The 23,136-nt window shown below is 37.7% G+C and overlaps 1 protein-coding gene across 1 annotated transcript in view; it reads left to right on the plus strand.

Annotated features, from left to right (window-relative positions):
• The window catches only part of LOC138157377 (contactin-associated protein-like 2), a 2,155,842-nt gene that overhangs the window by 2,113,541 nt on the left and 19,165 nt on the right, over positions 1–23,136 (plus strand). The window contains exon 22 of the mRNA XM_069082919.1: positions 7,395–7,625. Within this exon, the coding sequence (XP_068939020.1) occupies positions 7,395–7,625 (231 nt within the window). The remainder of the gene's footprint in view (positions 1–7,394; positions 7,626–23,136) is intronic.

A 23,136-nucleotide genomic window follows, 5' to 3' on the forward strand; every position in this document is an offset into this window, starting at 1 on the left:
AGATGAGCTGGGTTCAGGTGCTGACTCTAACACAAACTCTCTGTGTGACTAGGGACAAGTCGCTCGCTGAACTTCTTGCTTTAGGCAATTCTCTAAGGCTGTAAGTTGGTGAGAAGGTACCAGGCTTCACTGGAAAAGAATTTTCTGATCTGGAAGTTCTATCCGTAATCCTTCTTAGGTGTGTCTATGTATGCATGTGCATATCTCTATAGGTGCACATTTATATACATAAACACACACATAGACACATATATACATGCATGCACGAAGACACTTCTGTACCTTTCTTGATAGATAAGCCTCAAAACTTTCTGCTGGTCTTGTCTGGTATCCAATTCAATGCATTAGAAAGGAACCTAGGAAAACCACTAGACTTCCTGACAGATTCCTAATAGTCTTGGCCACAGTTTATTACATTTTTCCAAAGACTAATTTTTTTTCTAAGTTAACTTATTCTTGCAGAAGTGCACACACAGAAGTGCACACACAGAAGAAATTAAAAGTACTACACTCAACCAGTTTGGAAATGTTTGTGTGTTGTCTTCCATTTACACAGCAAGCAAATTAAAATGCAATGAGAGAAGGCTGAATGAAATCCAGTGAGTGAGAAGAAAGCAGTTTTCTTCCTGGGCCTCTGTATTTAATGCACCTATTTTCATAAAGCAAACAGCTGAGGCATATAGCTAAATTGACTTGCATTTGGAAATATAAAAAGAAGAAACCACTTAGCATAAAAACTGGCGAGATCTGCCCAGAATTTCCTTTCTAAGGGGAGAAAACAAAAGCCAAGGACTCAGCAATTTATGCTGTTTGACTGGCAGGCACAGTGAATTTTTGGAGTGCCTTTGTTACTTCCAGCGTGCCCTGTTTATTCATAGTCCTAGAACAGACTAAAGAATCTTTGCAAAGCCCTTGCCCCAGAAGGGCAGAAAAACATTTCTGGGCTCCAATCTGGTCTTCTTTTGAACACATGATATCAAATGTTCAAGAAAAATAGGAGAAATTCAGATATATTCAGGATGATGCTAAATATCTTGATGTTTACAAATATCTGGATAATTGAGTATTTAATTATTTTGTTCAGGCAATTTTGGCATCACATAATTACAGCATTGCAGTGGGTGATCTAAATGTAAAGAAACTATATATAAATATATATATAATATGTGTAATATACTTATTTAAAATATAATATATAATAAAACATATAATATATGCAAATATAAAGAAACTTTTACAAGATATCCCTAGTCTAAGTTTTTTTCTGATAGCATTTATATCACATTTTAATGTTTGCAAAGTGCTTTACCCATATTATTATCTCATTGGATCTTGCTTTGTACTTTGCTATTTTGGAACCTTAGCTTTTGACATCTGAGATTCAATTGAGACATTCAATTCCATATCTAGAGATGGAGGGGACCTCAGAGGCTTAGTCAAACCCACACATTTTATAGATGAGGAAACTTTGGCTCCTGGAAGTTAAATGACTTGCCCAGGGTCACTCATGTAGTAAGAGTCAGAGGCAAAATTTAAACCCAGATCCTCACTTCTGAACACGGTGCTTTGTCCACTGTATCCCACTGCTGGTCTCTCCAGGAGCCCCAGCGCTAACAAGTTGTGAACACAGAGGGGGAGAGTGCGTTCTAAAGAGGTCAAAGAGAGAAAAGTGGAGGAGAAGATCATGTGGTACAGATTGAATTATTCAGCCTTGGAGGTCACTTCCAACTGAATCAAGATAACTGTGGCCAAATCAGACCATAATATAAACTGTCAGTTCAGTTCACCACAGCCCTTTCTTCTCACCTCTCACTAGCCTCCATTTAAGATAGGCCCTGTCCTAGCAAACTGGTCAGAGTTTTCAGGCATGCATCTGGTTTTCTGTGGTCCTACAACTTCTGTGTACATTTTGATTTCAGACTGGCTCTCCTAAGAATCACCAGAGGATTTAAGCCCATCAGTTTTAATGTTGATCCCCATATTTGATAAGAAACCTGATTCATGTTGGGAGACCATGGAGAGGGGAGGCAGTTATGGAATGGAAAAATGAAATGGAAAAATAATTGTAAAGCACTTATTACTATGTGTATGCCAAGCACCATGCAAAGTGCTGGGAATAAAATAAAATAAAAAGCCAGATGTCCCTTGGTCTCAGGAGGTTCCCATTCTAATTGAGAAAGCCTAGGGATCCTTAGAATAGGCTATGGAGAAGGGGAGATCAAAATTTGGCAGGTGGTTTTCTGATGAGGCTTGGGGGGGTCCTAGGGTATTACAATGGGCTCTAGAAATGATTGTGTCAAGATAAAAGGAAAAGAACAGTATTTTCAAAGATGGCCATATTCAGTAAGATGATAGGGTTTTTCAAGGTAACTTTTCAACTAGAGTTAATAGATGTTCTCCTGGTACCCAATATTAACCTGCCATTTTGTGCCCCTCCGTTTTTACAATCCAGCATCCTGCCTCTTCATAAAAACCCACCTGAAAGACTTGGAAAACCAACCCAGGCCTACAATGGACTTTGTGGTCTCTGAATTCCTGTAACCCTTAACCCTGTGAAGTACCACGATCTAGCCCTTAATTATACCTTCCTACTGTTGTCCCATTCTTTCATGTAGTTAGGTACACATGTGTATGTGTATGAGTTACTTCTGCAAGGAAATTGTAAGCTGGTAGGAAGTGTGATTAGATTAGATAAGATTATAAGATTAGATAACTTCTACAGCCCTTTAAACTCTGTAAGATTCCAGCCCCTTTGGTGTTTGCCCTCTTCTCTAACATTCATAAAAATCAGTGTGATGGCTGATGAAGATGCGCTGCTTTTTGTATCCCACCCCTGAAATTCTATTCCAAAAGAAATTTTTTTTTTTGCCTTTTTGGAGGGGGAAGGTAGGGCGATTGGGGTTAAGTGACTTGCCTAAGGTCACAGGGCTAGTTTTATGTTAAGTGTCTGAGGCTGGATTTGAACTCAGGTCCTTCTGACTCCAGAACCAGTGCTCTATTCACTGCACCACCTAGCCATCCCCCAAAAGAAATTTCGATCATAAACCTTAGAGTTGGGAGACAGAGCCTCATATCAGCAAGCCTCAGATGAATGTATCCCCTGGGATACTAAGCAAGAAAATACAGATAGGTTTAAATAGCCCCAAAGATAAAACAGCTCATTTTGAGGAGTCAGCTTCTCTAAATGTTTATAAGATCTCTGCAAAAAATGCTTATAAATTTACATGAGGCTTCTTGCGCCATTATGTCATTAATGGAGCTGACTTTATCATCTTCGTGTTTCTTGTTAAAAAGCTGCATCTTTTTTTTTCCATTTTCTTTGCTCCTAGCGCTCACGCCCGCTCATGCCTGTCACTTGGTATTCAACAACTGAATAGAAGAAGCCGGGAAGGGCTGCTAATGTGCTGGTGATAGAAGGGCAACTTCTTAAAAGGATTGTCATCGGCATTGCATTTGAAGATTTTTTTTTTTACCTGTAACCTTGTCACTATTTGTTTGAATTGAATTTTTTTCTTTCTGGGGGCACACAGCAATATGAATAGAAAGCATTAACTCCCTAATTGCAGCCTGAACACATAAATTAAACCAGCGTTGTAATGTAGTTTTGATCTGTATTCTATAGAACAGAAATTTCCCCTCATCCCACACCCCCCAAAAAATAAAATATTCACACAATATATCTGATGCCCAAAGTATTTACTTAAGAGTAAGATGACATTTAATATTTAAGCTTTGTATGGAAATAACGTAAACCATTTTAAAGATGAATATGATTTACTGGTAATGAATTCAGATATACAGAGATGGTACAATTAGTTGTTAGATATGCTTGTAAAATATGGATTACCCACCCTCCCCCTTTCCCCGAAACAGGAATAAGCCCAACCGCAGTGCTACTGTAAGTGATACTGCCGATCTCGCTTTTGAATTAGCTTTCTACATTTTTCAGGGCTCTGTTATTATCTGGGTCATTAATGAAATGGGGTGGATGGCCTCAAACTCATCTCTAACAGACCTAGGGAGCCTTACTGTGCCAGCAATCCTTTGGATAGGGGGTAGAGATTTTTTTTTTTATTGTCACCGGCCCATAGGGAAAAGTTATATGATACTAAAAGGCAAATAAAACGAAATTTGATTTAATTGTTTGCTTATTATTGTTTATTATTGAGTTAGGGTTTGGGGGGAGGGGTAGGCACAGAGGGTGATACCATGGAGAACTGAGAGAGAAATAAAAATCATCCTAAGAACCTATTTTTAAAATAAAGGATGAGAAACTTAAAACTTTATTCAGTGAATACAAGAAAAAAATTTTAATGAACCCTTCAGTTCCATACAATGGCTAGTACAAGAAGAGGAATCTGAGACAAGAGAGAGAAAGAGACCCTTCGATTTCACAGAGCAATTTGCACCCTTATCCACTTGTGGATTATTTTATATTATAGTTAGTTATGTATAGATCATGTCTCTGGACTAACTGCAAAGCTGCTCAGTTACCATTGGCAGGCAGGCCCTGCCTCCTTTAGTAGCAGGCCTGTCCTACTTAGGTGTCAAACCTGCTAGAAGTAGACCAAGGTCCTGAGACTAGCAATCTGATGAACCAATAGCTGATTAGCCAAGAGGCACTCAGGGATAGAGGAGAAACACAAAATTTAAGAGCTAGAAGAGGCCTCAGAAACCCATCAAGCCAAAAAGTACTTGATAAAAAATCCCTCCTACAGTGTTTCCAGCAAATGGTCATCCAATTTCAGCATTAAGAACCCCAGTAAGAGAAAACCCACCACCTAAATCAACCATTCCACTTTTAGATAGCCCTAACTGTTAGTTAGGTGGTAAGCTGTCTATGTATCTAGGCTCAATTTGTCTTTACAGCTTCTACCCATTTCCGTTCAAGTAGAATCAGTCATATCCCAATCTGCTTCAAACCCTTGAAGATTGGCCTCATGTCCCCCAGTTGTTTTAAGGCAAAGTTATGTAGAATGAGGTCTTCTACCTGGGCTACTTCAGCGCTTCGGGATCAGTCCTGTGCCCAAGAAGCTCATAAGGGCTCATGCAGGACCCTCACCTTCTGGTAGGAGAGCTGTTAGACATGGTAGCCACAAACCTTCTAGTCTCACTGCTTGTTTACTAACAACCACAAGACAGACAGCCAAAAGCTTTAAAGAGATCACATTCCTAGACAGAATCTTGGGGGTTCTGCTGACCCATTGCTTTCAAATTCAACTTTCATTTTGCTTTTAAGTTTACAGTGCCTACCTATTTTCACTTCTACCATCTTTATAAAGTGGAAAGAGTTCTAGAGTTAAAGGATCTGGGTTCAAACCCCTGCCCGCCCAACACAGCCTGTGTTACATGGAACAAATCACTTAACCTCTCTGGGCTTAATTCCTCATCTTTAAACTATAGGTTGTTGGACTAGATGGCCTCAATCCCTTCCGTCATGATCTTTTGTGTTATCAGTGACTTGGAATAAGCTGAAAAAATTCCTTCCAGCTCCAGGTCTATTCTCCTTTGATCTACATCATTGCTTTTCTTCCCAAAGATATTCACACATGTGAACACATCTTTTTTCAAAAGATTTCTGGTATTCTACTGCTTCTTGTGGCTCCCTATCTATTTTACTACATAGAGGTACATTTGTGGGCAGAGGTGTCTGGATGTCTGATGTCTTCATGTAGGGAACTCTCACAGAGGAAGTTTCTTCTACCAGTGGAGACCGACATCTGTTTTACAACTTTAGTTCATTTGATGATGAATATTTCCCTTTCTCTTGTCCCAAAGGAGTAGATTTCTGGCTCTCAGTAAAAGAAGGAAGGAAGGAAGGAAGGAAGGAGGGAAGGAAGGAAGGAAGGAAGGAAGGAAGGAAGGAAGGAAGGAAGGAAGGAAGGAAGGAAGGAAGGAAGGAAGGAAAAGAGAGGAAAGGAAAGAAAGGAAAAAAGAGGAAAGGAAGAAAGGGAGAGATTGAGAGAGAAGAAGGAAGGAGAAGAAAGAAAGTAACAAAGAAAGAAAAGAGACTACATTAAACCTAGGATAGCTTTACTAATATCCTTTCCCCAGTAGGCAACATCACCTGCTGTGAATTACACATGTAAATACATAGTTATCCTGCTGTGCTGCACAGCACTTGATCTATTCAGTTCGAGTGGGAAAAGAATTAGCTTATAGCTTCATCCTTTGATGAAATGCAAATGTAATACTCCAAATAGCTATAATACCTTTCAATGATAATCACCTTGCTAATATAATATACCTGACTAGAATCCAAATGGAGATGATAACGTCTGAGATGTCACTTACCTATCTTGCACTGATGTAGAATAAGGAGCATGACATCTGCTCTCTTTGAAGCCTTCAGGGTTCATCTAAGACTGATTCCTGCTGGGTAACTGGGCCTTGGGGCCCAGCATAGCAGTGCATCAGGTGGGTATCCACCTGTTCTCTGCAGTGAGCTGAACAACACAGGGTTAAACTAACAGCTGTCATATTAATACAAACATTGTTTTACATGCCATTAATCATGGTATAGTGGAAAAAACGATGGATTTGGAATCAAGAAACCTAGATTCACTTCCCAGTTCTGCCACTTAACTAGCTGTGTGACTTTGGGAAAGTCTCTTAACCTCTCTGGGCCTCAGTTTTCTCATCAAAGATTGGTCTAGATATTCACTAAGACCCCTTCCTGCCATAACACTATAGGATCCCAATCCTCACTATGCCAGCTTTAAATGGTCGTACAGGGAGATATCAAGAAAGTAGAAGAAAATGTGAGTGTGGTTCATAATCTCATGCAAAACTGTATAGCACAGTTGGAAAGGTTTGCCTTCTGTCAAAAGGTACTTCTCAGGATTCATTCATACTCCAGATTTCTCAGTGTTATAAGGAAGAAAATGTTCTATTGTAGGTTAGAAAGCTTGCTGTTTTCAAACCAAAAATCTTTAAGGTGGAAAAGTGACAAAAGCACATAAAGGAACAGGAAATTAACCAATGGCTAAATTATAAGAGTTTCTTCAATAAACATGTTTCAGAGGGAAATACCAAGAAAGGAACAGGAAACAATCAGAATAAAGAGGGCGTTTATCCTTATCTATGTCATATTGCAATATCAGGAATCTGTAAATTAAATTTCAAAGGAAAGATTTATAATCCTGCTTGCTGTCACTTCTCTGGGAACTAGTTTTTAGGTAGATTGGGATCTTCTCATTATACCACATCTCTAATAAGCTATTTTGAAAACATATATCTATTTCTCAGTCATACTAAGTGATTAACATTGCATTGTAAAGAACATCTTCCAAGGATGAGTTTGGAGAAATAAGTACAAAACAAAAACACATAGTCTACTGATATAATAAATTGAGCTACTATTCTTAATTTCTCTTGTTTTTTCTTGCTTCTAGAAACAGGGAAGATCGATCAAGAAATACACAAGTATAATACACCAGGATTCACTGGGTGTCTCTCCAGAGTACAATTCAACCAAATTGCTCCTCTCAAGGCAGCCTTGAGACCAACGAACGCCTCTTCTCAAGTCCATATCCAAGGAGAGCTGGTGGAGTCCAACTGCGGAGCTTCCCCACTGACCATCCCACCCATGTCTGCTGCCACTGATCCTTGGCACTTAGATTCAGGTAAAGTCTTAGGAAATAATTAATACTACTACTTTTACTGGTAATAACAATACTATACAACAACAACAATAATAATTTATCTTTTTTTTTATCCAAACCCATGGTTTCATTAGCATAAGGAAACTAATTATATTGAAATATCTATTTGGTCATTTCAGTTATGTCCAACTCTTGATTACCCCATTTGGGGCTTTATTGGCAAAGATACTGGAGTGATTTGCCATTTCCTTCTCCAGCTTATTTCATAAATAAGCAACTAAGTCAAACAGGGTTAAGTGACTTGCCTAGGGTCACACAGTGTCTGAGGTCAGATTTGTACTCAGGAATATGAGTCTCCCTGATCCCAAACCCAGTGCTCTATCTACAGTGTCAATATTGAAATGTATATACCAAAATAAAAAAAAAAAAGGTCAACAGACCCAAAGTTAAGGACCCCTGTTTTAGGCTTTCAGATTATCTGAATAAATTGGCTTTCTCATCTTTTTTTTTCTTTTTCCCTTTGATGATTTGTAGTTGGATGGGATATGTGCTAGTACTGAGAGAATTGGTTCAATATAGAACAGTGTTGAACCTCACCCACAGCTTCTCCTTTCACAATAACCCTCTCATAGCAAGCCCAGCCTGTTTTTATACCCAAGGTTGTCCTTGGGAGAAGAAGGAGATTCTTAACCAAATCAGCACTGCAGCTGATGAATCATAACATAGTCAACCTCAAATCACAGCTTTAAAATAAAATCATATTTTAAATGCATTCAAATGCTGGATATTTAAAGGTGAAAGAATTCCATTGCTGTGGTATCTCCTTAACTTTGAAAAATTACGTGTCTGCCTTTCCATCCCTGCTCTTACAAAGCTTGAGATGGGACGACCAGATCATGCTTCATTACACAGCTTAAATATCCAGAAAAATTTCATTGCCTTAATGAGACATAATTGATAGTTTTATTAGTAACAACAATGTGCATTTAATTTCTTTAACCATATACCAGACCTCCCATAGCATTTATTAATTTCATCCCATTGCGTTCAGTCATGGAGAGTGAAGCTGAGAAAGGAACTAGTTTGTTTGTCATTTTCAGAAAAGCTAATTTGTAGACCATGAATTTTAGTTTCATAAATTTAGAGCTGGAAAAAGCCATAGAGATCATTGAGTCTAATCCATTCATTTTACAGAAGAAGAAATGAGGCCCAGAAACATTAAGGGACTTACCCAGGGTCATTCAGCAAGTGTCAGGTGCAAGATTTTATTTCATGTCTTCCACCCTCCATTTCCAGCATGAAACAGAATATTTCTTTGTCCCTCACCTTTAGATTCACATAACATCATAAAAAGCACTCCATTTAAGCACTCCATAAAATGCTAATGGGCATTAATAAACACTTGTTTTTTTAACAATGGTATTAATTAGTTAATTTTGCTCCATTAGCTGATTTGAGCCTAGGAAAGTTTTCCTCCTGAGAAGTTAGGACAGAAAATACAAAACCAGAAATGACTAAAATGAGGAAAACCATGAATCAAAATTAGAAGGAATCCTCAGATAAGTGTCTTCCATCAAAAGACATCGTAAGATAAGAGGAAACAATTAATAGTCTTTTGAAATACACAGATGTTAACTCCTGCTGTTCATGTGAAAGAATAACAGAATGCAGTGGGTGCAAGACCATAAACATTGCCACAATGGCTGCCAAGAAACTAACTTTTTAAAGCATCTGATACCAAAACCCCTCTTCAGTTATGAGAGAGAAAGTTGAGTTTGATCATCTTTATTATAACTCCATTCACAAATTATTTTTCAAATCTTGTGAAATACAAATCAAGGTTATCAATACAGGTTACTTTCATGTCTTTTCAAAAAAGTTTAAATTTTATGCAAGGCATGTTTCAATTATCTGTATTGATAATAAAGACTCATGAAGGAAAAACTTCTTTGTGATAGCCAAATATACAATTCAACATACTATAGCCCAGATATGGATCTGGACCAGAATTGTACAAGATGCATCCACTGATATTTAAGTTATGACTCCTATGTAAAAAAATACCTATTTGCAAATAGGACTATCAGTCCTTCCCAAATTCAAAGATAACTGGTTAACTATGGAGGTGACTGGCAAAATACATGTAGTGATTTAAAGTTAACATATTTACTTTTATGTTTTCTCATTAACTCCCACTACCTGCCCACATTCTTAGCTCAGCCCTGAACAAGTATGATTGCCCAAAGAGTAATGTATTAACCTATTTCTTTGTTTTCTAACTTTTTGAGTACTTATCAAACATGTTCCAGTTTTGTTCCTACAATCTAATCAATGCAATTGCCAGGATTATGATCCCCAGGTTTTAATTTACGGAAGTTTTCCTACTGAGTGTGAAATCAAAGTCACAGGTCAGAATTCAAAATCATCCTTAGCATTTTCTTTTCGTTAATATTATTGTTGTGGTTGCTGCTAATAGCCCATTTATATAATATTTTAATGTTGATACATTAAATACATTATCTTGTTTGACCCTCAAAACAACCCTTGAAGTGGTTATTATCCCCACTTTATAGATAAGGAAACTGAAACTCAGAATGGTTAAATGACTTTCCCAAGGTCACACAGTTAGTAAGTGTCTTTGACAGGATTGGAACTCAGCTTATTCTGACTCCAAATACAGTGGTCTTTCCCCTAGATCACACTCTGCCTCTTCTGAAAGGTCAATGGGACAGGAGACATTTATTTAACAATCACTGAGGCAGGATGATTTGTTTGATAATATGATAGATTTTTTTTCTTCTTTTTTGGTATGTAGAAATATGGGGAAGGAGAAAAAGTCTAGTACAAATTCAGGAAGTTTCCCATAGCTACTTTAAATGGATCAGAGATTATGCTCCTTCCATTTGAATTCTGATTTGGGAAAAGGGATTTTCATTGGTTTTCCTCAATTAACCTATTAAAGACTGGATAATAATGGAGTTACATGAGTTAGAAAAGCATGGAATTCTTATTATCTGATTCAAAATCGACAAATTTTGCACACCAAAACACATACACATGATGGGGAACACTAGCCATTACAGCTTATGGAAGGCCAGTGGTACCCTCCCTCCTCTTAGGGTTTAGGTGGGGGACTTTGAGTTCAAAATTTGATCTACATATTCCCTGGTATCATTTGGTTAAGCTTAACCACTTCTTTTCTTTGTTACAAGGAGGGGCTCATCTTTGGAAAGAGGAAAAGGATTTTCAGTCATATCCAATTCTTCACGACCTCATTTAGGGTTTTCTTGATAAAGATACTGAAACGATTTGCCATTTCCTTCTCCAGCTCATTTTACAGATGAGGAAACCAAGACAAACAAGGTTAAGTGATTTTCACAGGGTCACACAGCTAATAAGTGTCTAAGGCAAGATTTGAACTCAGGAGGATGAGCCTGCCTAACTCCAGTCTAGGACCTCTATCCTCTGAGCCACCTAGCTGCCCAAAGAGGAAAAGGACATATTGAGATTTTTTTGCCATATAAAAATAAAAACAAGACTAAAAAATAAAAAGATCAATGTGGTAAAGCAGAAAGAGTACTAGATTTAGAGTAAGAAGATCTGGATTTGAATACTTGGGCAAATCTCTGGGTTTTGATTCATCTGTAAAATGAAAAGGTGTAGGCTACATCAGAGGTGTTGTGAGACTCCAAGGATTTTGCAAACTTTAAAGTACTATAGAAATGATGCTGCTTACTATTATTTAGTCTACTGTCAGTAAACCTCCAGTCTGGTAATGATTTCATTCCGAGAGCCTTCTACTATACTCCTTCTGAGCTCAAGCATTGTTAATAGAGCAGTTACAGAAATATATTGGGAAATGTTTAGCAACTGTACTCTTGAGGGATTACAAGGAGAGGGAGGGGTCTGCTGATGCTTTAAGTTTCATTTGCATTATTACATTTTCTTAAGTCTAGACAATCCACAAAACAATAAACTAAGCCTTGATTTGTAGTGGTTGCCAATTTCCGAAGTGTAAATACTTACACTGAAAATTTAGCAATGTTTCACAAGCTGGTTGTTGCTGCCTCCAACACCCCCTTGGACTAGAGGCTCTATATAAAGATCATTTTGATGCCCCAGCCTCATTTAATCAACATTTATTAAGGTCCCTTTCTAGCTCTAAACCCCATGATCAGGACACTAAAAGTCAAGATAACAAAAATGGAATTGAGGATAAATGTAAATCAGAAAATTCAGTCTTAGCAAAAAGCCTTTTAAAAAGAAATGTCATCCCATTGTTAGTGCTTCTAAATGAGAGTTAGCCACACCACAGGAGGAGTAAACTCCCACTTACAGTGTGACATTTATAGGTTACCATGACACCCATCGATGTGAGACCAAACTCTTGATTTCAAAAGCCCAGGATTTCTACCCCTTCCTCCTGCTACCACCAAGACCACTGTTATTAATTTTGTGCTAGTTGCGGGAGGAAGGAAGCAAAGGGTAGAGAGAGAAGCAGGTGCTCTGTGTCTAATGAAGAACAGACAAGCTCTTGGGTGCTACCACATCCAGTGAATGGATTATGTGGGTAAACTCTGCCAGGAGGATGTTGGTGGAAGACAGAGGTTTATGGAGGTACTGAAGGGATGAGCCTGGCTGGAGAGAGAAGGAGTTCAGTTAGGCATTCATTTTTCCCTAGGTTTGTCCCCAATTTCACCTCAAACTATTACCTACTCTCATTTGTAGCCAGCTAAGTGTTTGTGTAATCCAGACCCTTCCAGTTGCTATGGTGACTTTCAGCTGATGACAGAGCAGCTGTCTCCAACAAGTCCCATTGTTCACTGTGGCCTCACTCATGTGTAACAGGAATGTGATGGAAGGAGACTCAATGAGATTGAAATAAATCATTGCTCTGGGAGCTGATCCAAAGGCTGTGCCCTTCCCTTGTCACCTGTCAGTCCCTTCACATGACCCCTCCTCCCCACTGCCATCCCCAGGGGAAGATTACATTTGGATGACAAGTAGGCATCCGAGCTAGAAATGTCTTAGCTTGTCCATGAGGCACTGACAGGTGAGCAAGTGGGCCACCATTCTAGGCAGAGAAATACTAAAACCATCACTTTTTTTGTTGTGCCATGGGGGAATTGAGGGATTCTTCTATATGAAGACTTTCCTAAAGAATGGCCCTTTACCAACCCTATTTGTGGATTTCCTGGGTATGAACTTCTAAATAGAATTGTGGTTCAATTTAAATCCTTGCCCAGGAGGAGAGGGATACCAGCAGAAATAACAGTGGCCGTGATACTGTCAGATAGAGAGCTTTTGTTGCTTACCCCTAGTTCCCTCCCTGTAATCAGTAAAGCTGGAAGGATTTTGCGCATATAAATGATTTGACTGAGTGCATTGAGCCCTTCATAGGAAAGGCACTGTGTGAATTCAAATGATAAATAAATGACCAATTACTCCCGCTGTGACATTTAGTTTTATTAAAATCCTTTATTATTCTATGGATAGAGAATCATAAACTGTTAGTGCTTGAGCAGATCTCAAAATCAGCTAATCCTAGCTCCTTATTTTACAAACGAGAAAGAGGTAAGGTCCAAATAAGTTCAGTGGCTTGCTCAAGTTACTCAGTTGGTCGATTAACAAGCATTTATTAAGCACCTACTGTCTGCCAGGAACTGTGCTTAGCTCTGGGGGTGGAAAGAAAGGCAAAAGACACTCCTTACCTTCGAGGAGCTTAAAATTTAATGGAATCTATGTGTCAGGCACTGTGCAGATGCTGAGAATACAAAGACAAAATAGAAACAGTCACTGTCCTCAAAAAGAAAAGATAACTTGCAAAAAATAGAGGTCTATACAAAGTGCACACAATGCAGATACAAAATAACCTTGGAGCAGGAAGGGCTGCATGCTAGTGGTAGTGTGCAGGAAACCAGGGATTCCAAAGAGAGCATTGCAGAGATGAGGGAGGGAACAGAGAGAAATATCACGTGTGATGAAAAGCACCGAGGCCGGTAGGAATGGACAGTGCAGTGGGTATCAGGGATCTGGGGGTGATAAGACCAGAAAGGCAGCTTGTAGAGTTCTTTAAACGCCAAACGGAGGAGTTTGCCTGTTGAGTGACTGAGCTCAGTCCATGCCTGGCATAAAGTTAGGATGTAATAAGGATTCTTGACTGACTTCTTCGTCTGGTACCCTGTTGTGCCACACCAGACCCCCGTTATTTACAATTATTTTCCTAGCGAAGTACAAATCAAGCCTTGGCAACTAAAATTGGATGAGATTTATTTTAATTTAACAAATATTTATTTAGTACCTGTTTGTTACTCACATAAGAAGCACCATTCCATGCTAGACGATGTTGTGGTTGTTTTTCAGTCATTTTAGTCACGTCCAATTCTTCACGACCCCAGTTGAGGTTTTCTTGGCAAAGATACTGCAGTTCATTTTGCAAGTGAGGAACTGAGCCAAACAAGGTTAAGTGACTTACCCAGGATTATACAACTATACTAAATGTCTGAGGCCAGATTTGAACTCATGATGATGAGCTTTCCTGATTCCAACCCTCTATCCACTGTGCCTCCTAGCTGCCCAGATTAGAGAAGATCCAATCCCTGGAGTCAGGAAGACCTGAGTTCAACTCCAGTCTCAGACACTTACTAGCTGTGTAACCCTGGGCAAGTCACTTAACCCTGTTTACCTCATTTTCCTTATCTGTAAATGAGCTGGAGAAGGAAATAGCAAATGACTCCAGTATTTTTAACTTTAAATGGGGTCTTGAAGAGTTGGACACAACTGAACAACACCACTCACTCCAGGTTCACCATAATTTCCACCAGCGGTCTTCTCACATATAATCTAACAATTAAGTATAATATGAGGTAGAATATGGGGTTTTACTAACAATCCAGCAACATAGGAAAAAAAATTATTCATCATAACTAGATATGTGGTTCATCCCACATAAGCGAAGTTAGTCCAACCTCAGAAAATCAACATATGTCATATAAATTAAAACTTAGACCATGTCATAATATCAGTAGATGCAGAAAAGGTCTTTGTAAAAGTTGCACTATATTCCTGATAAATACAATAAATAGAACAGTCTTCTTCAATACAATTTGTAAAAATCTAGCTTAAGCAAAGAGACAACACAAGGGGCAATGGAGAAATACGGTAACCATCGCCATTAAAAACAGGCACAGAACTAGAATGCCAACTTTCACAACTTGTAATAGCATAGGGAAAAGAGATTTAAGAGATTAATATTGAAAATAAAGAGGTGGAAATATTATTATTACAGAGTCAGCCAGGGGTAATGACATACTTGGAGTCAGGAAGAGCTAGATTCAGAAGCAACTCCAGACACTTAGAGATTGTGTGGCCTTCAGCAAGTCATTTTCTTAACCTTGGTTTCCTAATCTGCAAAACAGGGATAACAATGGCACCTATCTCACCAGTTGTGTTGAGGATCAAGTGAACTAAAGTGCTTTGCAAACCTTAAATATGTAAGATTATATTAATAATCAACTGGGGTGGCTAGGTGGTGCAGTGAGTAGAGCACCAGCCTTGGAGTCAGGAGGACCTGAGTTCAAATCCAGCCTCAGACACTTAACACTTACCAGCCATGTGACCTTGGGCAAGTCACTTAACCACAACTGCCCTCCAAAAAGCAAAAAAAAAAAAAACCATTAAAAATATATATTAATAATCAACTAACCAATCACCAAGGATTTATTAAGCACCTACTATATTCCATGTGCTATGCTAAGCCCTGGAGATACAAAGATAAAAAATGAAACAAGCTCTGTCTGCTCTCGAGAAACATATCCAGTTGGGGAGAGACTATTTACATTCATACATATATATGTGTGTACACATGTATGCATATGTGTTTATATGTTCACATGTGATGCATATATGTGATATACAGGATGAATGTGATTTAATCACAGTGTGATTATCAAATAATTGTTGATTTATGCAAAAATATATTTGACCTATTTAAGGATACAGTAAAGTTATAATGATTAAAATAAAGGAAGACTTCAATGATTGGAGGGACATTAAAATTCATGCATGTATTAGTTCAAAATCCTAAAATTGGCAATACTACCAAATTAATTACATATTCATTACAATATAAATGAAAAACATCCAAGTTTTTCTTCATAGAGCTGTATACATCAGAATTAAATATTTCTAGAAAAACAGAGACAAGAGCTCTAGAGAACACACTGGAGGGAAAAAAAACTGAATAAGGCAGACTTGTACTTCCCAAAAAAGGAACTATTAGGGATAAGATAGTTGTCCTTCATTACTTTAAATTTTAAAAATAGTTTTTGAACTTAAGAAATAATATAATGAAAAGAAAAAGAACAGATTACACAAAATATAGAAAATATAAAAGATTTTGAGATCTAAAATATGTTTGTGGGAACCTTTAAAAACAAAGCCCATTCCTTGGAGGAGAAATCTTAAAGCAATATGAAGACTGTTTAGGAAAGAAGGAATACAAATTGTTAATTACCACTTGAAATAATGTTCAATTTCACAAGTGATCAAAGTGATACAAATCAATACATCTCTGGCATGCCAGCTCATACCCACCAGATGGGCAAAAATTATTTAAAGCAATAAGACAGTGTTAGTGAGTTGTGAAGAAATAAGTACACCCATTTCATTGATGGTAGAATTGCAATCTTGCAGACTCTTTTGGAAAGTGGTTAGGCAATGAACAGTAAAAGGCATAAAAATCATAAAACCCTTTGATCCTGTGATTCCATTGTTGGAAATATAAAAGTTACCAAAAGGGAAGAAAGAACTCTCAGTTCAAAGATTTTTATAGCAGCATTACTTGTATTAAAAGAAAAAAAAAACTAGAAGTAATCTAAATATCTAACAATAGGAGAATAAATAAATTCTGGTACTCTAATGCAGCAGAGCACTATAATGCAAGAATGATAGATAAGTGGAAGGAACATAAAGAAACTAGAAGAAAAGTTATAAAATAAAGCTAACTGAAAAAAGCCGAGTCAGAAGACTAGAATATATACTATAACCATAGGAAATAAAAAGTCAGTGGGAGTGAAGAAAACTTGATGTTTAGCACTGAAAAATTATAACATTTTAGCCACTAATATTCATTTATTAAAATGTAAAGCATTGACAAGCTAGTTTGTTTCTATTAATGCTTAATAATAAATCATTATTAAATGGGAGGTTTTAAAATGAGCATAAATTTAACTCTTAAATGTAAATTTGTAAATATTCATTTAAACATAGCTTACAACCTTTCAAAAAGAATCAAGAGCAAGGTACGTTATCTCAAAAAATTTTCACACTTCATATTCTGAAATGTTTTCCAGAAATTCAGCAATGCATTTAAACTTTGTGACTTAAATCAGTAGATTTGTGATTGTCATTCTGCCATTATAATCACTAAACCAGAAAGGACAAAATGGACAAAAGTAATCATAGGACTTTGAATTTGTATAGTACCGTTAATTTCTCAAAGTACTTCTATACATTATAGTAAAAATAATAATAGCTAACATTCCTGTAGCACTTACAGGTTTACAAAGCATTTAAAAAACATTTTCTCATTTTATTCTCATGACCTTACAAACTGTGTCTAAATAAAGGTGGAGTGACTTGCCCAAGGTCTTATGGCTAGTAAGTGTTGGAAACTGGATTTGATCACAGGTCTTCCTGACTGGAGGAACAACAAGCAATCCACTGTGCCACTTAGGTGCCTAAATTATATCTTATGCATTTTTTACTGTGATGGGTTGGAATGGTGGTTTTATTTATAATATATGTAAAATTAATTTATACTATCACAAAAGTAATCTATAGTATCACTATAGGATAAATCAAAGTAATCACCACTAACTGATTTAAAAGTTATTTCTTTTCATAATTTGTATATATGTATGAATATATGTATATATCACTTTTATCATATATAGTATTGGATAAATAGATATAAATTCACATAGTATATAGTGACAAATAGTATATCTATACTTGTAAAATTGTCTGAAATAGGAAGGTCTGAGGCACAATATTTCCTAGTAAAATGATTTGAGTTAGCAAGGTCAACTATTGCCAATGAAATCTAGTTGTGGAACTCCTCAGAGGTCAGAGACAAAGGAGTGATTTACAGAGCTTATTTTTATAACAGAAAAGAGGAGTTTAAAATTACAGCAATCTTAGGAAACTTGTTTTGAACATAATTCAGTGGGACAAGGCAGGTCATCTGACTGGTTCGCTTCTCCCAGGCTTTCTTAACCCAAATTCCTATTGTTGACAACACTGGATTGTTGTTATCAAATCTGATTTTCTATCAGATTAGGGCCTATGTCTATCAACTTGTCTGTCAAAGGGAGATTGTCTTAGAAATCTTTGCCCTGCAGCTGTCAGGAAAAGGGGGATGTAAGACTGGGAAAGAAAAACTTCACCTTTAATTAATATTCCCACTAAGAGAAATTTGTGGTTTGTAATTGGTAAACTAGCAGTCAATGCCATCCTCCAGCTGCTAGAAAGGGAAACAACCTTAGAAGATTCTATTATTTAACTTATTATTATTCTATACCTATAAAGATATATTTCTTACTCTATTAAATGATAAAGTCAGTCTATCTTTTCCCTAAATCTATAGATATTATTCAGGCTGAAAGGAATGTCTGTGCTGGCTTAGCTGTTAAGACTAAATGTTTGTGAAGAAGGGAACTGAATTCTTCAGTCAAACTGAAAATAAATCAAAGTAATCACTACTAACTGATTTAAAAGTTATTCCTTTTCATAATTGGTATGTAAGTATGAATGTATGTATGTATCACTTTTATCATAGATAGTATTGGATAAATAGATATAAAAGAGCTAAAGCTGGTCCAGAGCAAGGGTTGGGGAAAAGGTGTCACTTCTGTTTCAGGGCACCAACATGAGAGATTGTACACCTCCCACCCAGTGAGACTTTACACCTGTTAGTCTCAGCATGGTGACCATAAGGTGGGTGTGACCCTTCCAGAAACGAGAATCCTAGGGGACAACCCCAATCACCTCTTTCTAGTTATGGCTCTGATTATTCCTCTTTGCAAATAAAAAGACTAAGTCCCAGAGAGGTTAAATTCATTCATTCGTTCATTTATTCATTCATTGATCATCTGGTTCAGGTCCAGATTGTTTGGATCCTGGACAGGGTTGGGGCTGCCTGGATTCTGCATAGAGCCTTTCTTCAGCAGTGGCCAAAGCTCAAGGGCCACTCTACCATGAGACCTTGATGTGTGACTTTCTCCCATTTCAGAAGTCTGCTTTGTGCAATACCTTCCTTGTACTGAGACTTGTTTATGTTCAGGCTCCCAGGAGTTATCCTTTTGTGCAGTGTTTTATTGAATACAGGGATTTATAACTGGTTCTCTTCATTAAAAAAAAAAAAGAACTTGATGTATTTTTAAACCTGAACTCTAGTTTGCAGAGAATTTAGGATCCTCTATATCCTAGAATGCCACCATTTTCCTACAGTCCCTCTCTGCCCAAAGGAATGTAAATTTTGATCACTGAAACCTCTCAAGATATCTTGGGGTTTACAGCTAGATTTCTTTCTTAAGGACTATTCATTAAACCCAAATACCTCTGACTTTCATTGATTGGTCGACAATAGGTCCCAGTCCAAGCCCAGGGTCATTGTTCAGGCTCTGATTGCTCAGAGCAAATGTAAATAGCAATTGTTTCTGTTTTGGCCAGAAATCCTGAGGGTCTTCTCCTCCCAGATTGATATTTTCTTTGACCAGGTAACAGAAGCCATTCTTTGCCTGATTTCTTAACTACCTTTAATCACTGAATGGACATTGCCTCAGACAAAATGACATTTGGGAAAGATCTTAACTTTAAAAGGCCAAGGCCCCCCACTGCATCCAGGGCCAGATCCTGTCATCTTGATCTATATCCTGCCACTGAACCTACATGACTCCGGAGAAGAAAGTGAGGCGAGTGACTTTGCACAGCCCTGCCTCACTTAAATCCAATTCACTTGCAAGTCACCTCACCTTCCTGATGTCATGGTCCTCTTTGAGAGCAAAGGACAAACAACAACATTTATCATACACTAATTGCGTACCTGCTGTGTAGAAGGCACACTTGCTGACCATCCCACTTAAGATCTGCATGACCTTAGTCAATGTATTTAATCTCTAGAAACAGCAGTTTCTTCATTTGTGAAGTAAGAGCACTCACTGTATTGGTGACTTCTAAAGTCCCTTCCTGTTCTAAATCTAGAAGGCCATGTTGAAACAGGTAGTAGCAAGACCAAGATGAGATTCTGCAAGTCTGCTGCTTTCAAAGTATTTTTCTCTCTTTTTCTCCTCCTTTTAGTATCTCTTTTAAACTTAAATAGTAAATTTATTTCAGGTTAGGGTTATGTGAACTATCTTATAATATGTTTTGTCTTCTTATATCATTTTTTAAAGTAAATAACTTATCACAAAGAAAGCTATATGCCCTACATACATACAAAATCCTTGATAGGAAAATATATTTTTCGGGTTTTGAGCTAAACACAATTTATCTACCAGGCTCAGAGTTCTGATAGCATGAAAGAAAAAAAGGATTTTTTACATTGTTGGAACTAAAAATAGATAATCATTTTTCTAAAGAAACTCTCTAGGATTATAAATTATTAATTTTAGACTTAGAGCTGGAAAGGATCATAGAGGCCATTGAGTCCAGATGCTTCATTTTACAGATGAGGAAACTGAGGAACAGAGAAATCCAATGATTTGGCCAGGGCTACAAAGCAAATAAGTATCTGAGGCAGGATTAGAACTTATCTTTCTGACTTCAAATTCAGTACTCTACTGACTTTACCACATAGCTCCGTTTAATTAATGTCATTATCCCAGAATCACCTCTCTGAACAGCACCAGAAAATTATCATGAGTAAAGGATAATTGGCCTCCAAAGGTGTTTTCTGATGGCTATTAGCCATTCCACCTGAGAGCAAAGCAAGTTGTCTTTTGAAATCCTATTTTGCCAAAGGTTAATTCAAATACAGAAAAGTTCAAAAGACAGCCAGAATATTCATTAGACAGCCTTCTTGTTCAGTTTTCCGAAGTCTGACCTCTTGGAAGAAAAGACATTTTCTTGGGATTCAAGTTGGCAATTTAACATTTGCTGCAAATGCATCTGAAAAGAGCATTTCACAACTAAGTGCCCATTGGTTATATATCAAGAGACTTAAAATACACCGAGAATTAATTTTTAAAAGCACTTTGGGCTTCCTCGTATTCCCTGATGAATGTACCACATAGAAGACCCAAGGTCATCCTATCATCAGCATAAGATTCAAGGACACTCTCCTTTGGTCACAGTGACCTTCTTCATCCAATGACCTCTGAAAAACCAGTCACCAACAGAACCGGTGTTAGCCCTTTATCTGTAAGAAGAAAGTCATCTTAAAACCCTGACGGACCCAGCTCATAGGCAGGAGGCTATATTCCTACAGCCCAGTCACTAGATGAGGTATCCATATCCTAAATCTAAGGATAAAATTTTCTGCAAGTTGAAATATAGATGATGTAGAGGAAGATGAAAAGATTCATAAAATTATTATATTATTCATTTTTCGGCCCTGGAAGAAGCTTGATGATTAAAGAGAACATCTACCTAAGACCCAAGAGTATCCAACTGCTTTACAGATAGCCTATAAATTTTTACTGATAGAGTAAAAGGATACCCTTTTACCTTCTCGTTTCCTCGAGCCATTTATGCACAACTTTTCCTTCTCACAAATAGTTCCATTCATCTCCTGTCAAGATATTAGGGTGACAAGGATGTTGATGTTCACCTTACCCCCAAGCTATGAATTCTGAAAGTTTAAAGCATTTCCAGAGAGTCATATAATGCCCCATGGAATTCTGGTGGTGCACTTGAGAGAGAGGAGTCTGAGAATGAAGAGAATAACACCCCTGGAGAGATTCTGGTTTTATATATCTCAGGCCCTAGTAAGAACCTGCAATTCATCGTGATTATGAAGCAGTTAAGGAGAAGTCTTTACAAGTGAATAGATTTGATTTTTTCATTAAAGTGGCTTTCTCTTCTTACTGACAACTTTTTCCTTAATCACACTCTCCTCAGGAACCAAAGACAATTTTCAGGGATAAAAATGTATTCATAATGCCTGACTCTTGGTCCATTGCCTCAAATACTAAGAAATACAATTGTATTTGCATAGAAATATATTTGGAAATTATAGCAATATAAAGATTCAGCTTCCAGCCCATTATGTGTAAGCTGGAACTGGGACCACTTTTTGGTTATATTCAAATGTATCTATGATCTAATCAACTAGTGCCCTCCCTCCCTATCTTTTATTTATTATTTTCTCCATCTATATATGTACATACTATCCGCCCTTGCCTCAGCAGAATGTAATTTCCAAGTGAATAGGGATTATTTCATTCTTCTTGTTTCTTTACTGCCTAGCACAATGCCCGGCACTTCGTATTACTTAACTATCTATGGAATGACTAATCAATTTGAGTGTTTCTTCCCGTGATCTCAGTCACAATCTATCCATGCCTGCCCTTCTTGTGCTGCTCTTGCCCACATCCTCTCCATTTGTCCTTACAGGGTCTACCAGGGGTGGGGAACCTGCGGCCTCCAGGCCACACGGGGCCCTTAAGGTCCTCACGTGGTGCCCTTTGACTGAATCCAAAAGACACAGCACAAATCCCCTGAGTGTGCTAGGAAGAATGAATATACATAATGCTAACTCATGTTTTTAAAATGACCTAATCTTAATGTATCCTACTCATACAATATTGTGTCTAAAAATTAAAGGTAATTTAGATTATTTCACTACAGTCCCTCAAATCTTACCCATACCTTATGGTATAAAGGAACCAGCCCTGGTATTAGGCCTTGCTGTCACCTTCCCAGAACACTAGCTCCTTCTTTCCACGTCAGCCTAGAAGACTTTGAACTTTGCTCTTAAGACTAAAAGTGTTTACTTTTCATTTCTCTCTCCTGCTTTCTAAAATCCAACTGGAGGCAACCAGCTTCCTAGGCCTCCAAGGTCCCCCAAGCATCCTAGTCCTTTGGATTCCCAGATATACCATATCCAAGTGCAGTCTCACATTCATCTCCTTTATTACCACTAGCTCCGGTCACAACTTCCTTCCCACTGCTCTAAGCAGGGGCATCAATCTTTCCTGTAGCCCCAAAGAATAGATTCATCCCTCCCAGTAAACCCTTAAATTAAGTTTGGTAGTTAGGCACCTGGGCTCTGGATTAGGCTCCTGAGTCTAACCTTGCAATCACTTTTAGCCAATCAGGAAGCATTCTAATGTCATAATAGGGTTTTGCTCCGTTATTCATATGACTAATTGATGGCTTAGGTAATGAATTTTCCTTCTTTCTGACAAAGGTGTAAAAAAGAAAATCAAAGCAGGTGAATATGACAGAGAGAAGCAACAATACATAGTGACTATAGAGATAGCCTTGGTTTGAGCCAGGTTCAAATTGTAACCTCCACCACATACTAGCT

Source organism: Petaurus breviceps, unplaced genomic scaffold (genome assembly GCF_028583685.1).
Source record: "Petaurus breviceps papuanus isolate PSGF00001 unplaced genomic scaffold, PetGlider_PUasm1.0 112, whole genome shotgun sequence".
NCBI lineage: Eukaryota > Metazoa > Chordata > Mammalia > Diprotodontia > Petauridae > Petaurus > Petaurus breviceps.